The sequence below is a fragment of the Prionailurus viverrinus genome, chromosome B1 (genome assembly GCF_022837055.1).
Source record: "Prionailurus viverrinus isolate Anna chromosome B1, UM_Priviv_1.0, whole genome shotgun sequence".
NCBI lineage: Eukaryota > Metazoa > Chordata > Mammalia > Carnivora > Felidae > Prionailurus > Prionailurus viverrinus.
The window spans coordinates 128,016,909-128,043,011 of record NC_062564.1 but is presented as its reverse complement, the minus strand read 5'-3'; the positions used below and the strand labels follow the sequence as shown (position 1 = coordinate 128,043,011).

Sequence of the window (26,103 nt, the reverse complement as noted above, 5' to 3'; positions counted from 1 at the left end):
GAGTTAAGTAGAAATCCAAGGCCATCTATGGTTATATAACAAAAATGGCTGTTTCTCTAATGATTCTAGAAGGGTGCAAAGTCATACTCTTTCACAGAAGCAAATACTTCTAATTAGTGATGCCATTATTATAGCCACTAGCCATATGATTATTTAAATGTAAGTGGATTAAAATTAAATAAAATTTAAAATTCAGTTTTTTGGTCACAGTAGCCACAATTCAAGTACTCAGTAGCCATATGTGGCTAATGACTACCATATTGGACAACAAAGGTATGAAACACTGCCAATCTTTCAAAACAGTCTACTGAAGAGTGATATCTGAATCATACCTCTACTTGATGAGTCTGGAGCTATTCTACTTCACAGAAGATGCTTTAATGTAATAATGTTTCCTTATTCACATACATTTGTCCTAACAGGACACTATGATCTGTTTGTGCATGGCAGAAATTTTGAGCTGTCACAACTTTCTGTTCTTATTTGGTCTTTCTTATCAATGTTGGAGAATTGGAATATAGTGATTGTTGAAGGAATAGGAAGTTAAAAGTATGGTGGTCTTAGTGACCAAAAGAAAGGAAATGAAGCAATGTTCCTTAAATAAGAAATATGTATCAGGTGCCTGTTCCTGATAATATTAGACCCTAGGCTAGGCACAGGGGAGGCAATGATACTTGGATAAGAAGGATGCAGTCCCAGTCTCCTAGGAGTTTCCAGTTACATGGGGTTGAGCAGAATGAAAAGAGGCAAGTATAATCCAGTGTGCTAAGATGCTGTTCTAAGAGTATATACAAGGTGCAGTAGCATCATATAGGAGGGACACAAAGGCTGAAGGTCAAAGAGAACTTCCATGAATAAGTGACATTTAAACCAATCCCAACTCTGAAAGGATTAGGACAAATTGAAGCAGATAGGACAGAGTAAGATTGAAAGAAACGAGTGGATAGGAAAACATTCCTAGCAAAATAAAATGAATATCAAAGAGCCAAGGGCAAAAAAAGCATATAAGCCATTTAAGAAATTATAATTATGTATAAGAAATAAGAGCAAAAGCACAAAAAGGAAACCCAATTAGAGATAAAGTTGACTACTTATAAAAGTTGAGATGTATGTGTTAGGATTTGTTTTGTTTTACAATATAGCTTCAAAAGTAATTTATCTACTTAATATTCTTTTAGAATATGTACACACACACCAATAGAAAGTGCGGTTGGGGAAGGGAAATGTAGACAGAAAGTTGGCAAGACCCAGCGATTCTAACATATGCATGTTGGATTTCTTCCAAACCTCTGCTATTAGCATTTTGTATTAACATAGAATTTTGATTTGTTATCAACATATTGTTTAAAGTTAAGTGTATGTCAATGACTCCCCCAGAATGAATAGAAATGAGTCAGTTATGATAGCAAATGATTGTATGTAATTATGAATACCCTAGTACCTATAAATTTATAAATCAGCATAGATTTCAAAAACTAACTGTTATTTAACTATATATGTTAATGATGCCATTTAAAACTTCTAAACATAAAGCAAAAATATTCAGGGTTTTTATTCAGTATTTCTTACTAGAGACCTAAAAATGGCAAACTTGACTGTATATATAAATTAGATCTCAATAAACCTGACTTAAAAAAAAACTCCTTTAATTACATATTTATACATGTATGTATCTCATAAAAGTGTAAATGTATCTACACATGTCATTTTTAGAGCATTCGGTTTCCTTTTACTTTTCAGCTTGGCTTTCTCCCATTCTTCTCTCTTCTTCTACCTCCATCCATAACCCTTATTTTTCTATCCTCAAAAGAAAACCAACAGGACACATTAATTCTTCCATATTTTTCTCTAAACATTTCTAATAACATAATATTTATATATATAATCCCACAAAGTTATATAATTTGGGGTCATGGTTGATTTTTAAAATGAGATTATGTTATAAATAATTTCTCACCTTGATTTTTTCCATTCTGCAAGTACATCATAGAAGTCCTTCCATGACACCTTGTATTGCTCTAATAGATTCCTCTTAATATTTCCATAATGTTTCATGGCAGGAACACGTCATCATTTTACGATTGATGAACATTACCACTGTTTCCAATGTGGTGCCACAAGGAAACAATGATACACTGAGAATCCTTGTGCATTAATCTAAAATTTTTATTTCTCTTAGATATATTGCTGGGAATGGAATTCCTGGGCCAAAAGTCATCTATATATATTTTTTTTTAATTTGAACAGATGTTACTTTTGAAAAAGACTATAACATTTTCCCGTTTCCACTAGCAATGTGTGAGAATACACTTTTCTTTTTTTTTTTTTTAATTTTTTTTCAACGTTTATTTATTTTTGGGACAGAGAGAGACAGAGCATGAACAGGCAAGGGGCAGGGAGAGAGGGAGACACAGAATCGGAAACAAGCTCCAGGCTCTGAGCCATCAGCCCAAGAGTCTGACGCGGGGCTCGAACTCACGGACTGCGAGATCGTGACGTGGCTGAAGTTGGACGCTTAACCGACTGCGCCACCCAGGCGCCCCGAGAATACACTTTTCAATGCATCTCCACCAGCAATATATTTAAATGTGGTCAGACCAATAGATATAAAGTAGTAGCCTCCTGTTATTTCATTTTGTATTCACCTAATCACTAATGAGTTCGGGTATTGTTCATACGCTCATTGAACACGTCTATTTGTTCTATTGAGAATTGCCTTTCCAGATGCTTTATCTATTTTTCTTTTGCATCCTCTATTCTTTGCTAAAATAAAGGATGCTTAATTAGAGGAACACCTATATATTTATAAATATTAATTCTTTGTCCCCAAGTTCCAAATTTTTTTTTGTATCTGATGGTCTTCACTTTGTATATATATATATATATATATATATATATACACACATATACATATATATATAGCCATACAAAGGCATATTAAAATGCCTTTGTTATATTGTATACATATATACATATACATATATATATATATATGTATATAGCCATACAAAGGCATATTAAAATGCCTTTAAAAATAAAATGTATGTTAAAAAGTCTGCTATACAAATATATACTTTCTAGATTCCATATGTTGGTTAAAAAGTCTTTCCTAACATATATTACATATGCTCCCCTATTTTTCTTGCAGGGCTTTTACTATTTTATTTTGAACTATTAATCCAACTGGAAATTATTTTGGGAGGAGTTAGAAAAAGGTTTGATTTCATTTATTACAAACAGACAGCTAATTATGCCAAAAACGTTTATTAATATATTTACCAACTTTCTAGACAACCCATAACACAGCTACACCACACCAAAAACATATAATAATTATATAGATGTATTATTACTTCAACATAAAAACATGAAAAAAGACCTTTATTTGGGACTATATATTATTCTGTATTATTCATTTCTTACTTAAAAAATTACTTTGTTTAAACAAAACAATAGAACTAGGTTAACTGTCAAATTGTAGTAACTGATAGTTACTAGTTAAACAAATGATATAGGTGATAAAATATAACAATATTTTACTAAGTTTTCTTTTGATCCTCTGGTAAAGCAGTTATTTTTGTTATTTTTTAAACTCTGTATTAGAGATTTAAATTTTTAAGTATATTTAAGACACATAAGGGCAAGACTTTTCAAAAGGGAAACAAATACAAAAATACTAATTAAGCATAAGTAGATTTAAACATATAATTAAACATTAACTATATTAAGTAACAACAATGGCATATTTTTTTTCAGTGCCGTACGTGATACTGTATGATGATTTTACCCTTTCTGTTTCCCTTTCCAAAAATACTTCTCTGAATTGCTTGCAACCTTTAGCACATCCTTCTTTTATAGAGTGGTAAAACGAAAATAACTAAACATAAAATTCACTTTGACTTGCAAATCTGCTCTTATCTAACCCACATTATAATGATTCTGGTGTCATCCCAATGGGATGGTATCAATCTAAATATGCTGTTAACAAAAATGTTTGAGCATGAAATACTTAGGAATTAAAAATTATCAGCAATAGCAGGTGTGTTAACTTGTAGGGATTGGATTCTGGCCTTCCATACACTTTGATTCTAAAAGCTTGCTTTTAAAAGACCAGCTTTTTGGGGTGCCTGGGTGGTTCAGTCAGCTAAGCGTCATACTTCAGCTCAGGTCATGGTCTCACAGTTTGTGGGTTCAGGCCCCATGTTGGGCTCTGCGCTGACAGCCCAGAGCCTGGAACCTGCTTCAGATTCTGTGCTTCCCTCTCTCTCTGCCTCTACCCCGCTTGAGGTCTGTCTCTCTCTCTCTCTCTCTCTCTCAAAAATAAATAAACATAAAAAGAATTAAAAATAAAAGACCAGCTTTTTATCAATCATAAACTTTGCATCTACAAATCTATAGACTAAATCTACCTGAGATAGCCACCACTTTTAAACATTCTGAATGTTATCCTAAGTTAGAGTCCCGTTTCTTGGCAAAATGATTTTAAAGCACAGAGGTACTTTGAACATATGAAATCAATGCTGTGCAGAAGTTATAGTTTTAGCTGCCTTCTCTGTTTTCTGGTGACCTATTATTATTATTATTATTATTATTAAGTAATCTTATTTCAAAAAATGTGTCATTTTTTCTCTGCAGCTTTTTGTCATAATCTCCACATAAAATTGAACAACTCAGGTGTAGTCAGTTCATCTTTTTCCAAGCACACTATGGTTTCTTCAAAAAATCATCAGTTTTGGGAAAAGCAGCATAGAAATTTCTCTTTTATGGTCATCTTTTTCTTCATTGTTATCCTTAATGTATTTCCAAACTAGAGAACATTCTTGTTTCACACTTAGAATATGCGACTTTATGGCCATCTATATTTAAAAAATTAATAGCCACCTTGTAGGCAAATGTCTAAGAAAGCCATCTCTTTCCATTTCTATTAAGTAAAATCTCCTGAGTGCTTCTCACATTTTGACGAAACAAAAAAATGATAAAAATTTTAAATAATGAAAGCTTCACTATCTCAGGTAAGCAAACCATGTCCCTTTTTGCAGTGTCATATACATGGTATACAGAATATTTCGCAGGTAGGATCTTTTAATTTTCTTTGATAAGAAGTTTAGCTATGGAATCAAATTTGATGAAGTTTACATTTCTTTGTAGATTGTCTTTGTATTTGGACAAATTATCAGTCAAGTTTTGTTTTTTTTATGCAGTTTTATTAACATATTCATAGAAATTAGGAAAACGATTTGACATTACACTGTTTAAATCAAAATACCTAAGAGCTAGGGTGATTATTTTTATTGTTGACATTATGTGACTCTTAACTTTACTGTAGAAAACATGATCATTCAGGTAAAGTCCAAAAGAGTCAGTCTATACTACAGAGTCTCAGCAGATCTATTATCAAAATTTCCTCCTTTTGTTTACCACAGCACATTTTATTTGCAACCTCAGAATCAGGGAATCTAGCTTTACCCCATTTCAGAGAGCTATGAGGAGAACAATCCGATAATGTGTGTTTGTTCTTGTGCTATGCCCAAACTAATTTAGCAGTTGCTCTCTTCAGCTGAGCATTGGTGCCTTTTGGAAGACACAAAAACTTTTGGTTTGCCTCATCCCCAAGTTGGAAGATACAGTCTCTGTTGTATGCTTTCTCATTTCCTTTTCCACCATACTCAATTCCCAATAACCCATGTCATATCCATCTGCTACAAAAATCATCACTTTCAGCCCCTATCTTTTATCCTGTGGTATGGATTTTGTACCCCAACCTTCTGTATCATTACCAAAAACCTGTACTCCCCCCCCCAGCCCCACAAGAAGTTCCCCTTGATGTAGAGCTTCCATTGCTACAACTGGGATATCACAGGCCAACTGGGACAGTTGTCATCCTAGTCCTTCCATTTGAGCCTGTAGGACCAATGAGCATTTTCTCCTTCAATTCATCTGTTCAATTTTTGGTTGAGAAATTGAGGTTTGTTTGTTAGTTTATAGCCACATAGATCTTTTTAGGCTCACAATTGAATCTGGTTAAATACCCTGCTTATTTTTCTTTTAAAATTGGACTCTTACTAGTACCACAATGCTCTTGTTCCAGAATGCTCAGGTTCATCTTCCCCTCTCTAAATGTGGCACTTGCTCTGTGGGTTGTCTTTTTTCTTTATCAGTTTATGAGGACTCAAATCTGATTGTTGGATTATTCTAGGGATTGTCCATCTTGCTACAGAAGTTGAAATGTCACTCTCCTTATAGACCAGTAGTATAGAAGAAAGTGATTCACAAATCTCCCTGCTGAGGAACCTGGAGGAAGCTGGGGCTCTCCAGTCTTCTGCTGTGTCCCAGCTCCATGAGGGCAGATCTGTGTCCACTTATTCAACTCCTTCCTGACTAATTTAAAGGCAGCAGAACAGGGGTGCCTGGGTGGCTCAGTCGGTTGGGTGTCTGACTTTGGCTCAGGTCATGATCTCACAGTTTGTGAGTTCCAGCCCCACATTAGGCTCTGTGCTGACAGCTCAGAGCCTGGAGCCTGCTTTGGATTCTGTCTCCTTCTATCTCTGCTCCTCCCCTACTCGTGCTCCATCTCTGTCTCTCTCTCAAAAATAAACAAACATTTAAAAAAATCTTTTTAAATAAAGGCAGCAGAACAGGCATATTCATGGGGACAAATATCTAAGGAAAGAGAGCAGGAAGATTTGAAATCCAAATTGTGAGAAAAGCATTGCCCCAAACTTGGTTTCTTCATTGCCTTCCCTGGAGGTTCTGCTGGTTTTCTCAGGTACTCACCCTGCCTGAAGGAGAGATTTCTTAGTCTTTTCCCCACACAGAATTATCCAGAACTCCAGGCCTTACTACCCTTCTGTCTTCTAGACCCTAGTAGCCATTTGTTTCAAGAGAAAGTTGTCAGTGGAAAAGTTAGCTGTGCTTAGTTTTTCACATTCCCAGAATGCTTTAATAAACTTGAAAAAATTAGTATTCCAATGGCCTCAAAAAAGAGAGGCAAAGATAAAATTTATAAGTAAATACACTGCTTCTTTTCAAGGTTAAAAAAGGATATTTTCTAAATAGCTGATATCTATTTTAAACACATTCATATCTTCCTTGTGAAAATCTATTCCCTGTGATGACTATCTTGGAGCACAAATTCAAATTTCAAAATAATAGCAGGTTAAAATATAGTAGGCCAACAATTAAGGCAGCAGTAAACAAAGCTATATATATTTTAAAAGTGAGTCTTAAGCACTAAAATATGGACTTGGGCATGATTTATTTTGCTAGATAAATTCAGATGAAATGATGAATGATGCTAAATTATTAATTTGTTCAAAGTGGGAGAGGCCACCACCTAGAACCATATGTCATAAATATTAAAGCCATCCCATCTTAAGGACTTATGTGGGCAATGAATTATAAGGACCACCATAGATCGATTCTGGGTTAATCATAACTCTTTGCGCCTGTAATTCACAATCACTTTATCCCCTACTGACCATTAGTTTAAATTGTAAAGAAGTTAGCTTGGTGTGCAAAGCTAGAATTTATTTCTCCCAGTTCTCGGGCCTTTTGGTTTTTATTTTGTGAGGAAAAATAATAAGTTTCCATCCTGCAGCCTTTATTTTAATTTTAAAAAGCTCTGCTTTGGTTTTAATCCTGAAAACCTGAAATACTTAGATAGCAATAACTACAAAATCAACAGGCTTTAATCGTCCAAAATCATATAAACCAGATATTGATTCATCCCAATAATTCTTTGTAGTTGAGAATTTTTATGTTTTTTTCTTTCAAGTTTTCATTTACATTCCAGTTAGCTAACATATAGTATTGTAATATTAGTTTCAAGTGTAGGATTTCATGACTCACCACTTACATGCAAGACCAAGTGCTCATCACAAGTGCCCTCCTTAATCCCAATCACTGTTTAACATATCTTCCTACCCACTTCCCCCCCAGCAACGCCCAGTTTGTTCTCTATGGTTAAGAGTCTGTTTGGGTGCTGGGTAACTCAGTTAATTAAGCATGCAGCTCTTGATTTGGGCTCAGGTCATGATCTCACAGTCCATGAGTTCGAGCCCCCTGCATGAACCCCACATCAAAGAGCCTGCTTGGGATCCCCCTCTCCCTCTCTATCTGCCCCTCCCCCACTCATTCCCTCTCTCTCAAAAGTAAGTAAATAAACTTAAAAAAAATTTTGTTTTGTGGTTTACCTTTTTTTCTCTTCCCCATGTTCATCTGTTTTGTTTCTTAAATCCCATATATGAATGAAATCATATGATACTTGTCTTTCTCTGACTGACTTATTTTACTTGGCATAATGCTCTCTAGCTCCATCCATGTCATCGCAAATGATAAGATTTCATTCTTTTGTATGGCTGAGTAATAGGAAAGCTGTTTTTTAAAAGCTTAACTTTTATTTATCTTAATAGTGTGATCATATAGCATTAAACAAGTTGCATTCTTTTCATGGCTCTTGCTTTATACTATGGTGCATTATTTTTATTTGTATAAATATTATTTTTCAAACTAGGTAGGCTTTGCCTTGAAGGCAAAAGCTACCATATCTCACATATTTTTAAATTCCTATAGCAAGTATCTCCCAGAAACTGATCTTTAGTGTAGTGGAAAAAAGATGACCTTGAGCTGAAGTTTCAAATCTAGTCATTGATAACACTTAGAACAAGTTCCATTACCACATCTGAGTTAGGCATCATAATATCACCTGCCTCGCAGTATTGGGAAGAACAAATAAACTTGTGTGTAAAGGGCATTTTTTAAGAATGGAAAAAATTCTTTATAAATGAGGAAGACATCAGAGGACAGATATCCCTTCAGTGAAGGGATATCTCATCTTACACTTTGGTTTAAATGTCATCTTTCCATAATTGTCCCATTGATTTTTTTAGTAAAAAAAAAAAAAGATTATCATTGATGTATCTCTGTAGCTATACATTTTGAAGTGTACTTTTAAGAAATTTTCTCAGTTAAAGATTTGTGTGAGAAAGAATATGGCTTCCCAATTAAAACCAAAGTCATTGGGATAACTGGTAGTGAAAGTCTATTTGCTTATTGTGTGGACTTCTGCAGTTATTATAGGAGATGGCTGCCTAATGAGTTGAAAAGAAAAGTGCTTTTAGCATTAGGTCACAGTAGAGGATTCAAACCTGGGGCATTCAGGACAAGAGGATTCTACAGAAGAAAAGAAATATGCCATAATCCAAAACATGATGAGAAACACAGGTGCAGGTTTTGAAAATACATTTTTCCCATCCTTCAATTTACTTGGCAAGAAATGCAAATATTTGAGAAAATAACATTGAATATTTATAGTTCTTCACCTGATGGATGGAAAATTGCAGAAAACTAGAACGTTCAAAAAGTGTGCATGAACAAAAACTGGTTTCCAAAGAGTATCTGTGTTTAATCAGGCACTAAACATAAGGAACTTAAATATTTGGGGTTTTCTTGTACAACAAATTCAGTTACCAGAATATTTAAGCAGGCTGCCCTGATTACCTCAGTGGAAGTCAATTTCCCTTTCTTTAAATCACTTTAACATTTTAAGCTTTGTTTATGGTACATACCATCATAAGCTTTGTGTTACAAGTAGTACTTGACTTATCTCCACTACTGAGTCGTAAGCAGCTTGAAGGCAAGAGCCCAAGTCTTACCTTTGTATTTCTTACAGATCCCTTCAAAATCTTCAAGTTAATGCATAATGATTATGAGTAAAGTGGAATTCAAAGAAATATTACTTTAATCATACTATGGAAATGAAATTAAGCCTTGTTTCATCTCAACAATGAGAAATCCATCAAGACTATTGGTATCTCAGCTCCACTATAAGGACACAGGTGTTGAGCATTAGCAGCTACCACCTTCCATTAATCCCCACAGCATTCTGGTATCTCTATTTTAGGGACCAGAGATTGACAATATTGGAGGTAGATGCCATTTTGGCTTCTTTTCCCTGTAGCATAAATGGGGCCTGGAATTTGATGACATAAAGCTTCTGGATGCACTTTTGCCCTCTGTTTAAACTTGTATGAAGCACTCACTTGGCATGGAATCCGCTGGTAAATAAGTCAATGGCCTACAATGTAGCTGCTTATCGAAATATGACTTCAAGAGCAAAGACTAGTTGAAATTGTTTTAGATTTTTTTAATGTTTATTTTTGAGAGAGAGACAGAGTGTGAGTGGGGGAGGGGCATAGAGATAGGGAGTTACAGAAACTGAAGGAGACTCCAGGCTCTGAGCTGTCAGCACAGAGCCCAATGTGTGGTTTGAGCTCATGAACCATGAGATCATGACCTGAGCCCAAGTCAGACACTCAGCTGACTGAGCCACCCAGGCACCCCAAGACTAGTTGAAATTTTTAAGTAATATCCCATCACCTAGTCAGATGGACTGAAAATTTTCAAACCTTCCATTGTTATCCTGTTGAACAGTGACTTTAGGTTTTGTTGATGCATATTTTCTAGACAGCTTTAACCTAGTGGTAAAAAACTATCCAAAGGACAATGATTTTATGTTTTAGTAGATGAAAAAAAAAAAGGATATTTTTAAAAGCTAAAATGGTTTGGGTTACTACACAACATTTCACTGGTATTGCTATAGGCTATAACCATACTGTTTTAATGGTTCTCTTTAAAAATGAATTCATGATGCTTTGCAACATTAGAATTATTAGAAACACGTATATATGGCAATGATAATGTTAATATACATTTAATTCGAGCTTTACAGTTCACAAAGCAGTAACAGCCATGCTAGAACACTTTTCTAATAGCAAAGCAATATGTCCCCAACTGGGGAGGTCCCTTGAGAGTTATAAAGAAGTGCAAGGAAATCTAGGAGGCCAGAGTGGCTGTTTGCGAGAACAGAAAAGCAGAAATCAAAGTAGCTTGTTAGAGGAGGCTTCAGGGTCACTGCTATCTCTGTTACTTGTATGTTTAGACCTAGTAAGATAAAAGTAGATATGAAAGTTGGTAATTAAAGGTAACAGAATATGCCACCCCAAAATATACTACCTTAGTATATTGATGATTTTGAGCTGTAAGCACTTGAAAAGCAGCAAACGCAGGGAGAAGCTTTCTCTAAACAACCCTTATTTACCTAAAGATAAATTCTCAGAAAAGAACTCAAGTGTCATAAATCCCCTCCCTGGGATTTCATCAACAGGGAATGACTCACATCACAGGAGAAGTAACTAGAAGTGAACACCATATCTAGACAAACTTTGTCATAAAAGATCGCACTTCTCATCTATTCTACAAAAGACCATTCACCTTTCATAAATATGATTACTCTCTCATAAAAAGCTTGCTTCCCCCCTCTCCTTTCCAGTTTAGATAGCTGAATTCTAAAATCACCTTTTTGAGGGACTCATTTTTCCCAGAGTATCTCTCATGTATACATGAGGTATGACATGTTGATAAACTTCTTTTTGTTTTCCTCTTGTTCATCTGTCTTTTATTACAGGGGTCTCACCTAAGAACTCCAAAGAGTAGAGGGAAAATTATTTTTGCAAAAGATCAGAAAAGGGGAGGAAGGGCTGTGGGACATGAGTATAATCCTGCCTGTGAGTATATATGGTATAAGACTGAAGATATGAATAATCAGTGTAGAGGAAATCTAACCAAGTATTCCCCCCTTTCTCATACCAACACTCCAAGAATCTGTTAGTTTTTATAAGTACATCAAACCTCATGTATATAAAACCTTTCCTGATTATATTACTCATTTTTCATTTAAAAAAGTGTATTTAGGGCTGGCTGGGTGGCTTAGTCGGTTAAGCGTCTGACTTTGGCTCAGGTCATGATCCCACAGTTTGTGAGTTTGAGCCCCACATCAGGCTCTGTGCTGACAGCTCAGAGCCTGAAGCCTGCTTTGGATTCTCTGTCTCTGTCTCTCTCTGCCCTTCCCCTGCTTGCGATCTGTCTCTCTTTCAAAAATAAACATTTAAAATTTTTTTTAAATTTAAATTTAAATTGTCAAGATTGAATTAAATTGAATTGAATTATTGCAATGGATAATTTTTTCAAGGAAAGAATTTTTATCTCTATTTCATCATCTCATAGTTTGGTTGGGGTTCACCCCAACAAAAGGTGGTAAGTATTCACTGAGCACAGTAAATAGGCCTATAGGTTTTAGACCATATTTCATGAAACACTTTATATTAAATATCTAATGTTGACTTGGTCTAAGCAAATATATTAAAAATGCAGTAATTAAATGTATCAAATATTTACTTATATTTTATTCCTTTTATATTTAGATATTTCATTTTTCCAATATAAGAAAAATATATTCTTAAATGTTTTCTAGCTTTGTGGGCTTTTTTTTAACTTAAATTCTTTTTTCATTATAATTAGTTTATTATACTATAGTAATTTATTTTTATTTTGGTGTTACATAGTACTCTAATATTGACCTTTTTGAAATAATCACCTGTTTCGCTACCATTTTAAAAATATTTCATATTTCCACACTGATTTGAATTATGACCTTTGTAATACAGTCTGTATATAATATTTACATACTTTTATTAGTTTTGTATGTTTTTTGTCTATTCCACTGATTTTTTATTCTCAAACAAATCCCATGCTATTTTATCTTTAAACTTTATTACATATTTTACTACTTGATTTTCTAAGTCTCCAATCATTTTTTTAAGTTTATTTATTTATTTTGAGAGAGAAAGAGGAGAGAGAGAGAGTGCAGGGGAGAGAGGCAGAGAGGGAGAGAGGGAATCCCAAGCAAGCTCGACACTGTCAGTGCCGAACCCAACACAAGGCTCAGTCTCACAAACCGTGAGATCATGACCTGAGCCAAAATCAAGAGTTCATGCTTAACCAACTGAGCCACTCAGGTGTCCCTCCAATCACTTTTTATTTTCAAAATTTTTTTGTGGGGCGCCTGGGTGGCTCAGTAGGTTAATCATCCGACATCAACTCAGATCATGATCTCACAGTTCATGGGTTTCAAGCCATGTGTCAGGCTCTGTGCTGACAGCTCAGACCTGGACTGCTTCAGATTCTGTGTCACCCTCTCTCTCCCTGCCCCTCCCTGCCCTCACACTCTGTCTCTCTGTCTCTGTCTCTCTCTCTCAAAAATGAATAAACGTTAAAAATTTTTCTTTAATTTCTTTGTTATTCTCATCTGATTTCTTCCAAATAAATATGCAAAGATTTTAATTAGTCCTAAGACATTCTTTTGACATTTTATTTAGATTTCATTAAATATCAAAAATACTGAGTAAAATCGGCATTTATTTCGCGATTATATGTCTATTCTTTTTGGAATATGTTATGTCTTATCTAGAAACAAGTTCAAGTCTATTTCAATCAAGTGCTGAAGTTTTCTTTATATAGTCCCTTTTCATTTGTTGTTAAATTTATTCCTAGGCATTTATATTTACTGTAAAAGGATATTTTTACTAAAATTATGTCTCCTCTCTTAATTGACATAATAATAGAAAAGCAACTGATTTGTGTATATTTATTTATAACCAATCTGTTGAAATCTTTATTTTTCTAATATTTTTTCATGTGATTCTCATGGGTTTCATAACTATGTCATCAAATAATGATAATTTTGTTGGGATACTTGATCAGATTTTTGCTTCCTTACTTATTTCATAGGCTATAATAATAACAACTATGTTAATTTTGGGGGTAGTTTGAAGTAGTTATTCTATGCCTTGTTAAGCAAGAATCTTTCCGTTCTTACTTTATTAGGTAGGTAGGAATGTAGATAAATGATAATGGTTTTCAATTTGGTCAAATGTCTTTTGGTGTCTTTTAAAGATTATTTAAAAATTTGATAAAGCCTCATTTGTAAGATACATTATCCTAGTAACCTTCCAAATACTGAATCAGTGTTACTTTTTCCTGTTTAATAATACATTATTCTTTTATTATACCATTAAAATCATTTTGCTGATATTTTAGGGAGAAAAAAACACTCAAATTTATGGCTGTTTCTCATATTTTAGTATCAACTTTATTTAGCTCTTTCTCTGTGCTAATAAAATTACTACTTTTGAGAAAATTTGATAATTTCTCTTTTCCCAGGAAATTATCAAAGTTATCGATATTTTAATTTTATTCCTGTAGAATACTGCATACTATGTTTTACTCCATATAAATAACTTATTTCATTTCCAGTTTTTAACTATCTGCATTTTTTTTGGCTTTATTGAGGTATAGTTGACCACAAAGCTGTACTATATATTTGATGTGTACAACTTGATGTTTTGATACATATATGCATTGTAAAGTGATCACCACAATAAAGCTATAACAGCCATCACCTCAAATCATTGCCTTTATTTTTGCTTGTCAGAAGAATAGTTAAGAATTATCCTTTTAGTAAATTTCAAGTACACAATAAACTATATTCACCATGCACTCACCAGGTTCTGTACTATAGTCACCATGCTATACATTAAACCTCCAGAACTTACTGATCTTGCATAGCGGGAACTTGTGTCCTTTTGCCAATATCTCTTCATTTTCCCTATCTCCCACCCCCAACCTCTGGCAACCACCATTCTACTCTGTGCTTCTGTAAATTCAACTATTTTAGATTCTAAATAAATATGAGGTCATGCAGTATTTGTCTTTCTGTGTCTGACTTATTTTACATAGCGTAATGTCCTCTGGGTCCATCCATGTTGCTACATATGTCAGAGTATTCTTCTTTTATAAGGGTGAATAATATTTCATTGTATATTTTTTATCCATTCCTCTCTTGACAGACATTTAGGTTCTTGTTATATCTTGGCTATTGTGTATAATATTGCAATGAACATGGAAGTGCAGATATCTCTTTGAGACACTGGTTTCATTTCCTTTAGATAAATAACCAGAATTGAGATTGTTGGATTATACTATAGTTCTACTTTTAGTCTGGGGAAGAACCTCTATAATATCTGTACCAACTTACATTCCCACCAACAGTGTACAAGAATTCCCTTTTGTCCACATCCTCACCAGTACTTGTTATCTTATTTCTTTTTGGTAATAGACATTCTAACAGGTTTGAGATGATATTTCATTGTGGTTTTTATTTGAATTTTCCTGATGACCTGATGACCAATGATGTTGAGCACATTTTCATATATCTTTTGGCCTTTCATATATCTTCTTTTGAGAAATGTCCTTTTCCCATCTTTTAATCAGGTTATTTTTTTTTTTTGCCATTTTTGAGTTGTAGGAGTTCCTTATGTATTTTGGATATGAATCCCTTATCAGATATGTGGTTTGCAAATATTTTGTTCTATTCTGTAGCTTGCTTTTGTCACTCAGTTAATTATTTCATTATATATACAGAAGCTTTCTAATTTGATACAATCTCAATCATCTAATTTTGCATTTGTTGCCTGGCTTTTGGTTGTCTCATATCCAAAAATCACTGCCCAGGTTACTGTTAAGACACTTTCTTCCTATGTTTCCTTCTATGAGTTTTAAGTTTTAGGTCTTACATTTAAGTTTTTAATCCATCTTGTGTTGATTTTTGTATATGGTGTGAGATAGAGGTCCAATTTCATTCTTCTACATGTGACTATCCAATTTTCCTATCACCAGTTATTGAACAGACTATCCTTTCCTCATTGGATGTTCTTGGAACTCTTATACGCCATCAATTGACTGTAAATGTATAGATTTATTTCTGAAATTTCTGTTCTGTTCCATTGATCTAATTGTTTTAATGCCACTATCATATTGTTTTGATTACTGTAGCTTTGTAACATATTTTGAAATCAGAAAGCATGATGCCTCCAGCTTTGTTCTTCTTGCTCAAGATTGCTTTAACTATTTGGGGTCTTTGTGGTTACATGTCAATTTTAGGATTGTTTTTTCTATTCCTGTAAATAATTCCATTGGAAAAAAAAAGAATGCCATTGGAGTTTTCATAGGGATTGCATTAAATCTGTAGATCACTTTGGGTAGTATGGGCATTTTAACAATGTTAATTCTTCTAATACACAAACACAAGATTTCTTCCCATTAATCTATGTCTTCTTTAATTTCCTTCCTCACTGTTTTGTAACTTTCAGCATATAAATATTTTACTTCTTTGGTTACATTTCTTCCTAAGTATTCTGTTATTCTCATTGCTATTATAAATGTCATTGTTTCTTAATATCTTTTTCAGAGAGTTCATTGTTTGTGTATAGAAATGCCACTGATTTTTGCATGCTGATTTTGTATTCTGCAACTTTACTGCATTGCTTTATTAGTTCTAACAGTTTTTTTTGTTTAGTCTTTAAGATTTTCTACATATATGATCTTATCATCTTCAGACAGAGATATTTTGACTTCTTCCTTTCTGGTTTGGATATTTTTATTTCCTTTTCCTGTATAATTGCTTTGGCTAAGACTTCTAATACTATGTTGAATAGAAGTGGTGAGAATGGGCATCTTTGTCTTCTACCTTTGTAGTACTGGAGTTAAGTCCTCAAGGGGATAGGCTGCTTTCAGGAATGTAGACAGGACAACAGTTGGTTAGCCAATCACTGAGAACAGCCCTGTCTCCTGAAAGTATTATTCAGTCTTAGATTCTGTCACAGTTACACAACAAGGATCCCAAAACTCCCACAAAGGTACTTTGTTCATGGATGGCTGCCAAATTGTTGTTTCTATGAGAAGACCTCCTATTCCTTCATGTTGCTGATACCACTTCCTCTATCTGTATTTATATGTAAAAGTTTTCTTTTTCCCTAGTCAGATTTACCAAGAAATTGCTTTCTAAACAAACAAACCAGCTGAATATTTGATTTAATTATTAGTTCTGTTTATTTTGTGACTTAAGTTCTATATTTATACATAATTTTTAAATTAATTTTATTAAGGTTGCCTTTTATTTTTGATAAATTTGTAATTTAGGGGAAAAGTCACACTTATACAAAAAAGATAATCACTAAAAGGTGTTGTAAACAACCCAGGATCAAGTTATGTTCCCTAAATTATGAGAGGGAAGATTGTATAATTATTTTTTCCTCATTTCAATGCCCAACAAAAGGGTTTCATTTAAGTCCAGCTGCAAAATTTCCATAGACCACACTTGGCAACAGATAACTTAGAATAACACAAGATAGGAAATATGTCTTGCCAGCAGGGTAGTGTTAATTATTTTCTTCAGTGAGAGTTTGATTTACAACATTCATTTAGAATATAGGTCACGTGCAGGGGCACCTGGGTGACTCAGTGGGTTAAGCCTTGGACTTTGGCTCAGGTCATGATCTCAGGGTTCCTGAGTGGGAGCCCCAAATCAGGCTCTGCACTGACGGCTCTGAGCCTGGAGACTGCTTTGCATTCTGTGTCTCCCTCTCTCTCTGTCCTACTCCACTCACACTCTGTCTTTCTCTCTCTCTCAAAAATAAAATAAAACACATTTTAAAAGATAGAATATAGATCACATGCAAGGAGACAATACCTATATCGGGTGAGTAGAAAAACCTACCTGGCTAGGAAGCCTAATAACCTCGTGTTAGAAGCCAATATCTCTCATAATAACTAAAAAAGTGTAACTTCCAGGTCCCCAAAGAGACAAGTCCAATTACAAGAATCACTGTACTCAGAGAAGCTCAAAGACTGGCTTATTTTCATATATTTATTGTTTTCCCAGTCCAGATGAGATTTACTACTATAAGCTATGTTGCCTGGAAACATAAACAACATTCTAACTTTATCTCATTTCCAAGAGAACAGAGCTTTAAATTAGCCAAAAGCCAAATTCTCATTCGGAATATGTATGTAGAAATATAGGTCCTACCATGTTTTTATACAACTAAATATACACAAATGTAATGTTTTTTACCTTGTCTGTATAACTTAAAATTCCAAACTTAAATCCTATTTTCTGCTTTTATTCTCCATATTTTCACAGGTAAAATATGGAAACTATGCGTTTGTATGGGATGCAGCTGTATTGGAATATGTGGCTATCAATGACCCAGATTGTTCATTTTACACCATTGGAAACACCGTTGCTGATCGGGGATATGGAATTGCATTGCAACATGGCAGTCCTTACAGGGATGTTTTTTCACAAAGGTAAGATTTGTGTGTGGTCCAAATAAGGAGAGACAAAAAAATAGAAAAAGAAAATCTACTTGATTACCCATTTAGTTTTATTACATTTTGTTTTCTTTGTTTGGAAAAGCATAATAAACAACAATAATAAAAGGTAGTTATAAATGTTATTAAATGACACATTCATTTCCTAAAGCATGTACTGATGTATTATTTTTTCCATAAAAAGGGAGAAATATTGCTGCATATGACTGGTTTTACTCTTTAAAAATTGATATGCAAAAGAAAGCAGTATGTTAATAATTTTTTTAGAACTTAATTAGCAGTTTAGTCTCTGAATTTTTAAGGACTAAGTGTTGTAGCAAAATGAATTCATTCCTATGAATACTAAACCATAAAATAAACTTCAGGACAAAGTTAAATGTACTTAGGACCAGTCTGATGTACTGAAGCACATAATGATAGGATCTTTCCATCTGAATTTCACAAAGGAAAAGAATAAGAATTTTAGACTCCCTCACTTGGCATCAAAGTATATGAGACTTTGTCACGGAATTAAGGACATGGTAAATTAAGAAATTATATTCATCCTCAAATTCAAGTTTTCTTTTATAAATTTTTTTTAAAAGAAAAGATTTTGAAATGTGTATTTTTAGATTAACAGTGTGTACTGAAAGACCTGGGCCTGAGAGGCACTCCCAAAGATCACTGCATTTCATTCTATCTACTATCAAACAAGTGTGGACCTAAGAGATTGCAGTAGCTTTTGGGTAGAAGTATATTTCATTTGACATTGATACTGCATTTTGTTTATTTTCTAGATATTTTGCTACCTATTTTCTAAAAACCAATGCCAGACCAAGAGGGCAGTACCAGGTAGTACTATGGCCCTAAATTTCAAACTATTTGGGTTGCAGTCCTCCAGATTTTAGGATAACAAAAAGCTAGGTATTTTCATTAAAAAAAACAAAAACAAAAACAAAATTAAGTCAGGAGTCCAGAATTGATGTCCAAACTCTCCCATCAGCTGACAAAAAATCTAGGCCTCTCTCCTTATCTACAGAAGAGGAAGTTTGACAAATTCCAAGGTCTGTGTTAGACAGCTTTTCTGTGTAATAAACAAGCCCCAGAGTACCAGTGACTTTTTGCATTCATGAAACATAAGGCTGTGATTGGGTGAAGGTCTGCAGCGGGCTGCAGGGCAACTTCTCATTCCAGGGCCAGGTTGGAAACGTGGCCCTATCTGGGACAACCTGTTTTCACAGCAATGAGAAGTTGCAGAAGGGGCTGCCAGAAACCTGCAGTGCTGCTTGTGCTTTTTAATTGGTTGTGGCATATACCACATCTGCCACAAACCACTCAAGAAAAAGAGTCTCATGGCCAAGCCCAGAATCGATGGGGGTGGGTAACTGTACTTCACATAAAGGGAAGAAATAAGTAAATAATTATGACCAAACATACAACCTACCAGTGGCCCCTTATGGCTCTGAAAACATCAAAATGACAAAAATGAAATAAGAATAAATTAGGAGGTAAAGTACTTATGTATAAAAAATGATTAATCAGTTAAAACACCTTTATTGATGAGTAGATTCTAAGGGGAACAAACTGAAAATCAGTTATGCTGTAGAGATCTTACCTGGAAGACACTGACAGTCTAGTTGGAGATTCATGGCCCATGCACATGAAACAATGAACAATAGAGACATTTCTAGAACTGTGTGCTGACATTTACATATATACAGTATCAGTATTGCATCTTTATATTGCACTAAGTTGTGTAGCTGAGATATTGAAAGAATTGAATACTATACAGAATGAAGAGTTAATCAAAGGAAACATGAATGGAAGTTCTCCAGAAAAGGTGAGCTCTGAATTTGACCTTGAAGGATTAGTAGAGAATAGTTAAGCTGAAAGGAAAACATAGATAATTCTTGGAGAAATGATGAAGACAACAGGGTAGAAGTAGGAGAGAGGAGAATATGTTGAGAAGCAACAAGGGCAGCAAGTTAATTTGAAAGGAAATTCGAAGTTTGGAAGTCGTATTGTAGACCACAAGCAGCTGTGAAAACCTATAGCCCATTCTAGAGCCCGGGGGGAAAATGAAGCAGGGGTATGTAAGGCAGGGTTAATCTAGTTTTGAGCTAAAGGATGGATTAGGATTGACAAAACTAGAGCAAACCTGGAAGCATGAGACAAGGAAGGCATAGTTCATAACTGGGCAATGGAGAATGAGGAGGAAGGAGCAAATAGAAGAGATACTTTAAAAAAAATTAATGTTTATTTATATAAGCTATCAGCACAGAGCCTGACACGGGGCTCTGACTCACGAGCTGTGAGATCATGACCTGAGCTAAAGTCAGACGCTCAACCAACTGAGCCACCCAGGTGCCCCTAGAAGAGATACTTCTAAGCAAAGAGGCACACCGTTGTTTTTACTAATTTAGAAGTGAGGATGGAAAGTGTAATAGAATGAAGGTGATGCCGGGGTTTATGAAAAGTCTAATGGATACTTACCATGAACCATGTAGTTGAGAAAAGGATTATTTATTCCATAGTTGTAGCTAATTGGGCTTTTCTTTTTGTTTCCCTAACTGATTTCTGGGTCTTTTATGCAAAAGAAGAAGCCAATAAAATCAATACACAAACATAATGGCAACTAAAGAAATAGTTAATAAATCACACTAAGTGTTCCATTTCTTATTATCCCTGTGGCGCTTTACCTAAGAGAGATTTTTAATTCTGAGAAAATACAATCCAGTGAACTGCTGAAAAACAATACTAAGCATTGAGCATTATTTTTCCTTTGATTTGCATTATGGATGTTGGCAATTTAAATTGTCCCTTTCTGTGGAGCTCCTAAATAATGACCTATGTATCCTGGTTTCCTGAACATCTGAAAGAAGAGAGATCTAGGAAAGAAACATGATCTGGCGACTGTTGATGTGCCAATGCATCCTTTTATACACATGTGCCACATTAATCTATTACCCTAACTCCCTCCCTGAATTCAGAAAATATGTGCATTCATTCTCTTGTGCTGTGGCCATTAGGGAAAAGATACCTCTTTTTTATTAACTGATTTAAAAAATTATAGACCATAAAATTTAATCATTGTAGTACACCTTAGAAATTATTATAAACAACTTTAATACATCAACTTATCCTGGGCTCTTGATTATGCTAGATCACTGATTGCTACTATAATTATTTTCAATGAAAATGATAGCATTCAGGGTGATTTTTATATGAAGTAAATGCTAATTTCTTTTCAGGTATCTATACACCTATACCATGACTTATAAGATACCAAAGTATTCAAATATGTAATAAATATTAATATCTAATAAATATTATATATTGATATAGTAACTACATATATTATGCACTATCTGCCAAGAATCTTATATGCTTCTATACTTTAATGACACTTCAAAACAATCATATGAAATGCTCATTTGCTTATTGTATGTTTGCATATTAGTGCACAACTATTATACTACAAGTGAATGTGCTGAATGGATGGCCTGAGCTTTGGCAAATGTTAGGTTAAGCATCAGAAACACAGGCTATAGAGATCTACTCACTTTACAATTGTATGATTGTAGACACACTCAGGAATGACTGTTAAGGACCAGTAAATGCTACAGTATATATAATCATAGAATCAGATTGAGGAGTTTTGTTTCCTTGTCTGCACAAATAATAGATAACTTGGCAGCAGAAGCTGAAGTATTTATGCAATCTCATCAGATAGGCCAGAGTTCTAGTGGGTGAGTGATGTTTGCAGTGAATTCTCTGACACCATTTCATCAAATGCCTATGTGGCCCTTGTCTTGTAATAGGTCTTTGTATACAAAAATTATTTAGTCAAAAGCTGTTACATTAAAAACATTTAAGAGTAGAAGAAAGCTGAATTTTTCAGCGATATTATTATTCTTTTAATAAAATAAACTCCAGTGTTGATTTCAGAATCTTAACCATTCATAAGACTAAAAAATGATTTAAAAATATTTATTGAGCATTTAGTATGAGCTCATCTCTGTTCTCAAATCTTAGCGGATACCAAGGAGTAATTAATTCATAAGTTTAATGTTATACTTCATCAATAAAAAAAGTCCCTTTTTTGCCTATTGGCTTCTATCTCTAAACTTTAGGAATAAACCACCTAGTCACACAAAAACAAGGACATATTTCAAATTGTATGGAGAATGATTTTGTTGGATTCATGACATCGGTACAGATGCATAAATAATATTTCAATCTAGTCACAGAATTTCAGAATTTTTACAAACGGAATAATCGGTAGTTCCCTTTTTATCAACAATGGAACTAGTTCAAAGGGGTAAATTACTTACTCAGAATCACAAAAAGCAATAAAGCTAGAAAATTTTCAAGAACCCTAATTCCATGTCCAGTTTTCTCATCATCATGCACCCTATCTTCCCTCAACTTTCTTCTAAAAGCATATAAAAATAATACTATATTATGTTTACATGTGCCAAATTTTGAGTAGCAAAATGTAATTTGCAAAATGTAGCAATCTGTGAGGTAAGTACTAGTATTATCCTTAATTTATAGACACAGAAGCTGAAACATAATGAGGTAACATAATTTGTCCTAGTTCACAAAGCCATTGAGTATGAGAGCTGAGATTCAAATCGAAACAGTATGGCTCCAAAAATTGTCATAGACGTTTAACAATCTGTGTTTTAAATAAATACTTACAGATTGCCCTTTCTCTCTCTGCCCGCCTTCCTCTCCCTCTTGGGGGCACAGAATAGCATTAATCATAATCCTTGACACATGACATACTTCCATTTTTGGTCCATAAATGACCACTTTTATTTGTTTAATTACTTTTAATTTTCTTGAACATAGCCTCTTTTTTGTTGTTGTTTCTTCCCTTTGCATTGTTAACTGTTAGAATATCTGTGCTTCACTTTGTTTTTGTTTTTGTTTTTACCAGGGCCCTAATTTCCAGAATAGCCTGAATAGGCCAGGCATAATTTTTTTGAACTGAAGTATAGTGTAATTGACATACGATATTATATTAGTTTCAGATGTACTAAAAATGATTCTACATTTATGTGCATTATAAAATGCTAACCACAGTAAGCATAGTTACCACCTGTCACCATACAATGTTATTACAATATTATTGACTATATGCCCTTTGCTACACTTTCCATCCCAATAACTTATTTATTTTATAACTAAAAGTTTGTACCTTTCATCCCCTTTACCTGTTTCACCCATCATTCCACCCACATCCCCTCTGGCAATCACCAGTTCATTCTTTTTATTTATGAGTCTATTTCTGTTTTGTCTTATTTGTTTTATTTTTTTTAGATTCCACATGTAAGTGATAGCGTATGGCTTTTGTCTTTCTCTGTCCAACTTACTTCCCTTTGTATAATAGCCTCTAAGTCTATGCATGTTGTCACAAATGGCAAGATTCCATTCTTTTTTATGGCTGAGTAATATTCATATATATATATATATATATATATATATATATATATCCATCCCATCGTCTTTATCCATCTATCAATGACCACTTAGGCTTCTTCTACATCTTGGATATTTTAAATAATGCTGCAGTGAACATAGGGGTGCATATGTCTTTTTGAATTTAATGTTTTTCTTTGCTTTGGTGAAATACCCACAAGTGGAATGGCTGGGTTGTAGGGTATTTCTATTTTTAATTTTTTGAGAAACCTCCTTACTGTTTTCCACAGTGGCTGAACAAGTTTACATTCCCACCAACAGTGCTTTCTCTAATCCTTACTAGCATTTGTTGTTTCTTGACATTTTGATACTAGCCACTCTGACAGGTATGAAGTGCTATTTCATTGTGGTTTTGATTTACATTTACCTGCTGATGAGTGATGTTGAGCATCTTGTCATGTCTGTTGGCCATTTGTATGTCTTCTTTTAAATAATGTCCGTTCAGGTCCTCTTCCCATTTTTTAATCAAATTACTTAGTGCTCAGTTGTATGGGTTCTTTATATATTTCGAATACCCTTATCAGGTATATCATTTGCAAATATCTTTTCCCATTTAGTAAGTAGCCATGTTGTTTTGTTTTTCCTTCATTGGAAGGCTTTTTAGTTTAATGTAGTTCCAGGTTTGTTTGTTTTTACTCTTGTTGCCCTTGCTTGAGGAGACAGATCCAAAAACAAACAAACAACCAAAAAATTGCTAAGACTGATTACCCAAGAGTTTACTGACTATGTTTTTCTTTTAGGATTTTTATGGTTTCATGTTTACATTTAGGTTTTTCATTATTTGGGTTCATGTTTGTATATGGTATGAGAAAGTGGTTGCGTTTCATTGTTTTGCATGTAGCTGTCCAGTTTTTCCAGCACTATTTATTGAAGACATTATCTTTTCCCCATTGTATATTCTTTCCCCTATTGTTGTAGATTTATTAACCATACATGCATAGGTTTATTTCTGGGCCCTCTGTTATGTTCCATTGCCCTGTGTGTCTATTTTTGTGCCAGCACCATACTATTTTGCTTACTAAAGATATGTAGTATAGTTTGAAATCTGGGAGTGTGATACCTCCAACCTTGTTCTTTCTCAAGAGTGCTTTGGCTGTTTGGGGTCTTTTGTGATTCCTTATAAGTTATAGGATTATTTGTTTTGTGAAAAATGCTATTGGCATTTTGGGAGATTGCATCAAATCTGTACACTGTTTTGGGTAGTGTGAACATTTTAACAATATTAATTTTCCAATCTATGTATGTGCTATATCTTTCCATTTGTGCCATCTTCAGTTTGTTTCATCGGTTTCTTATAGTTTTCAGAGTATAAGTCTTTCACCTCCTTGGCTAAATTTATTCCTAAGTATTTTATTATTTTTGATGCAATTGCATATGAAATTATTGCCTTAATTTTTCTTTTTGCTAGTTCATTATTAGTGTACAAAAATGCAAAATATTTGTGTATGGTGATTTTGTATCTTCAGAATGCATTTATTAGTTCTATTAGTTTTTTAGTGGAATCTTTTTTTTTTATTTTTTATGATGTTTATATTTATTTTTAAGAGAGAGAGAGAGAGAGTGTGTGAACCAGGGAGGGCCAGAAGAGAGGGAGACACAAAATCCAAGGCAGGCCAGCAGCACAGAGCCCAACGTACGGCTCAAACTCACAAGCTATGAGATCATGGCCTGAGCTGAATTAACTGACTGAGCCACCCAGGCACCCTTTTAGTGGAATCTTTAGGGTTTCAACATGTAGTATTGTGTCATCTGCCAAAAGTGACAGTTTTACTTTGCTTTACCAATTTGAATGCTTCTTTTTTCTTTTCCTTGTCTGATTGCTGTTTGGATTCAGAAAAACCACATTAGATCTTTTTCTGTCTTAATATTTCTTACAGTTTACTTCTTGGGTCCTGCCTCATGTTGGTAAGCCCCTTGAGTTCAGGCATATGTCTCTACATCTCTAGTGGCTACCTTTGTGCAAGCATAGACTAATCATTTAACAAATATTTGATGAATGAACAAAAGATCTACTTAACTTTTTGATCAAAGATTACCCCATTTACTTATATTCTAATAAATTAAATACCTATTCTTTGTGTTTGTTAGGAAAGAAAGAAAGATAAAGAAAGAAAGAAAGAAAGAAAGAAAGAAAGAAAGAGGGAGGAAGGAGAGAAGGAAGAAAGGAAGGAAGGAAAAGAGGGAGGAAGGGAGGGAGGGAGGAAGGAAGGAAAAGTCTTCTATTTTCTGTTACCATAATATTTTTTTTTCTTTCTGGCTTTCTCCAATTATTCATATAATGAGTAATAAAAACTTAGAAGAAAAAAGAAAATAAACACAGCACATGTCCACCTTTCTTTCTAGCTCCCTGCTATTAAGAACTTATATACTTTCATTCCCACAAGGAAGGTAGGAAATATTCCTTTAACTTGAAAGCTTAGAGCCCTAATCCTTTTATTCACCAATAAGAATGAGGTACTCTTAAACCACTTTGTTCCCTTTTCAGGAAGAGAAAAAATCTGATTGCCCAGCGAGCAATTCCAAAATTAACCTCTGCACTCAGAAGGCTGGAAGGAGCTCTCACATAGA

At 34.2% G+C, this 26,103-nt stretch overlaps 1 protein-coding gene across 1 annotated transcript in view; it reads left to right on the top strand.

The window, feature by feature from the left end:
* The window catches only part of GRID2 (glutamate ionotropic receptor delta type subunit 2), a 1,470,351-nt gene that overhangs the window by 1,337,871 nt on the left and 106,377 nt on the right, over nucleotides 1-26,103 (top strand). Inside the window, exon 14 of the mRNA XM_047856052.1 lies at nucleotides 17,879-18,045. Within this exon, the coding sequence (XP_047712008.1) occupies nucleotides 17,879-18,045 (167 nt within the window). The remainder of the gene's footprint in view (nucleotides 1-17,878; nucleotides 18,046-26,103) is intronic.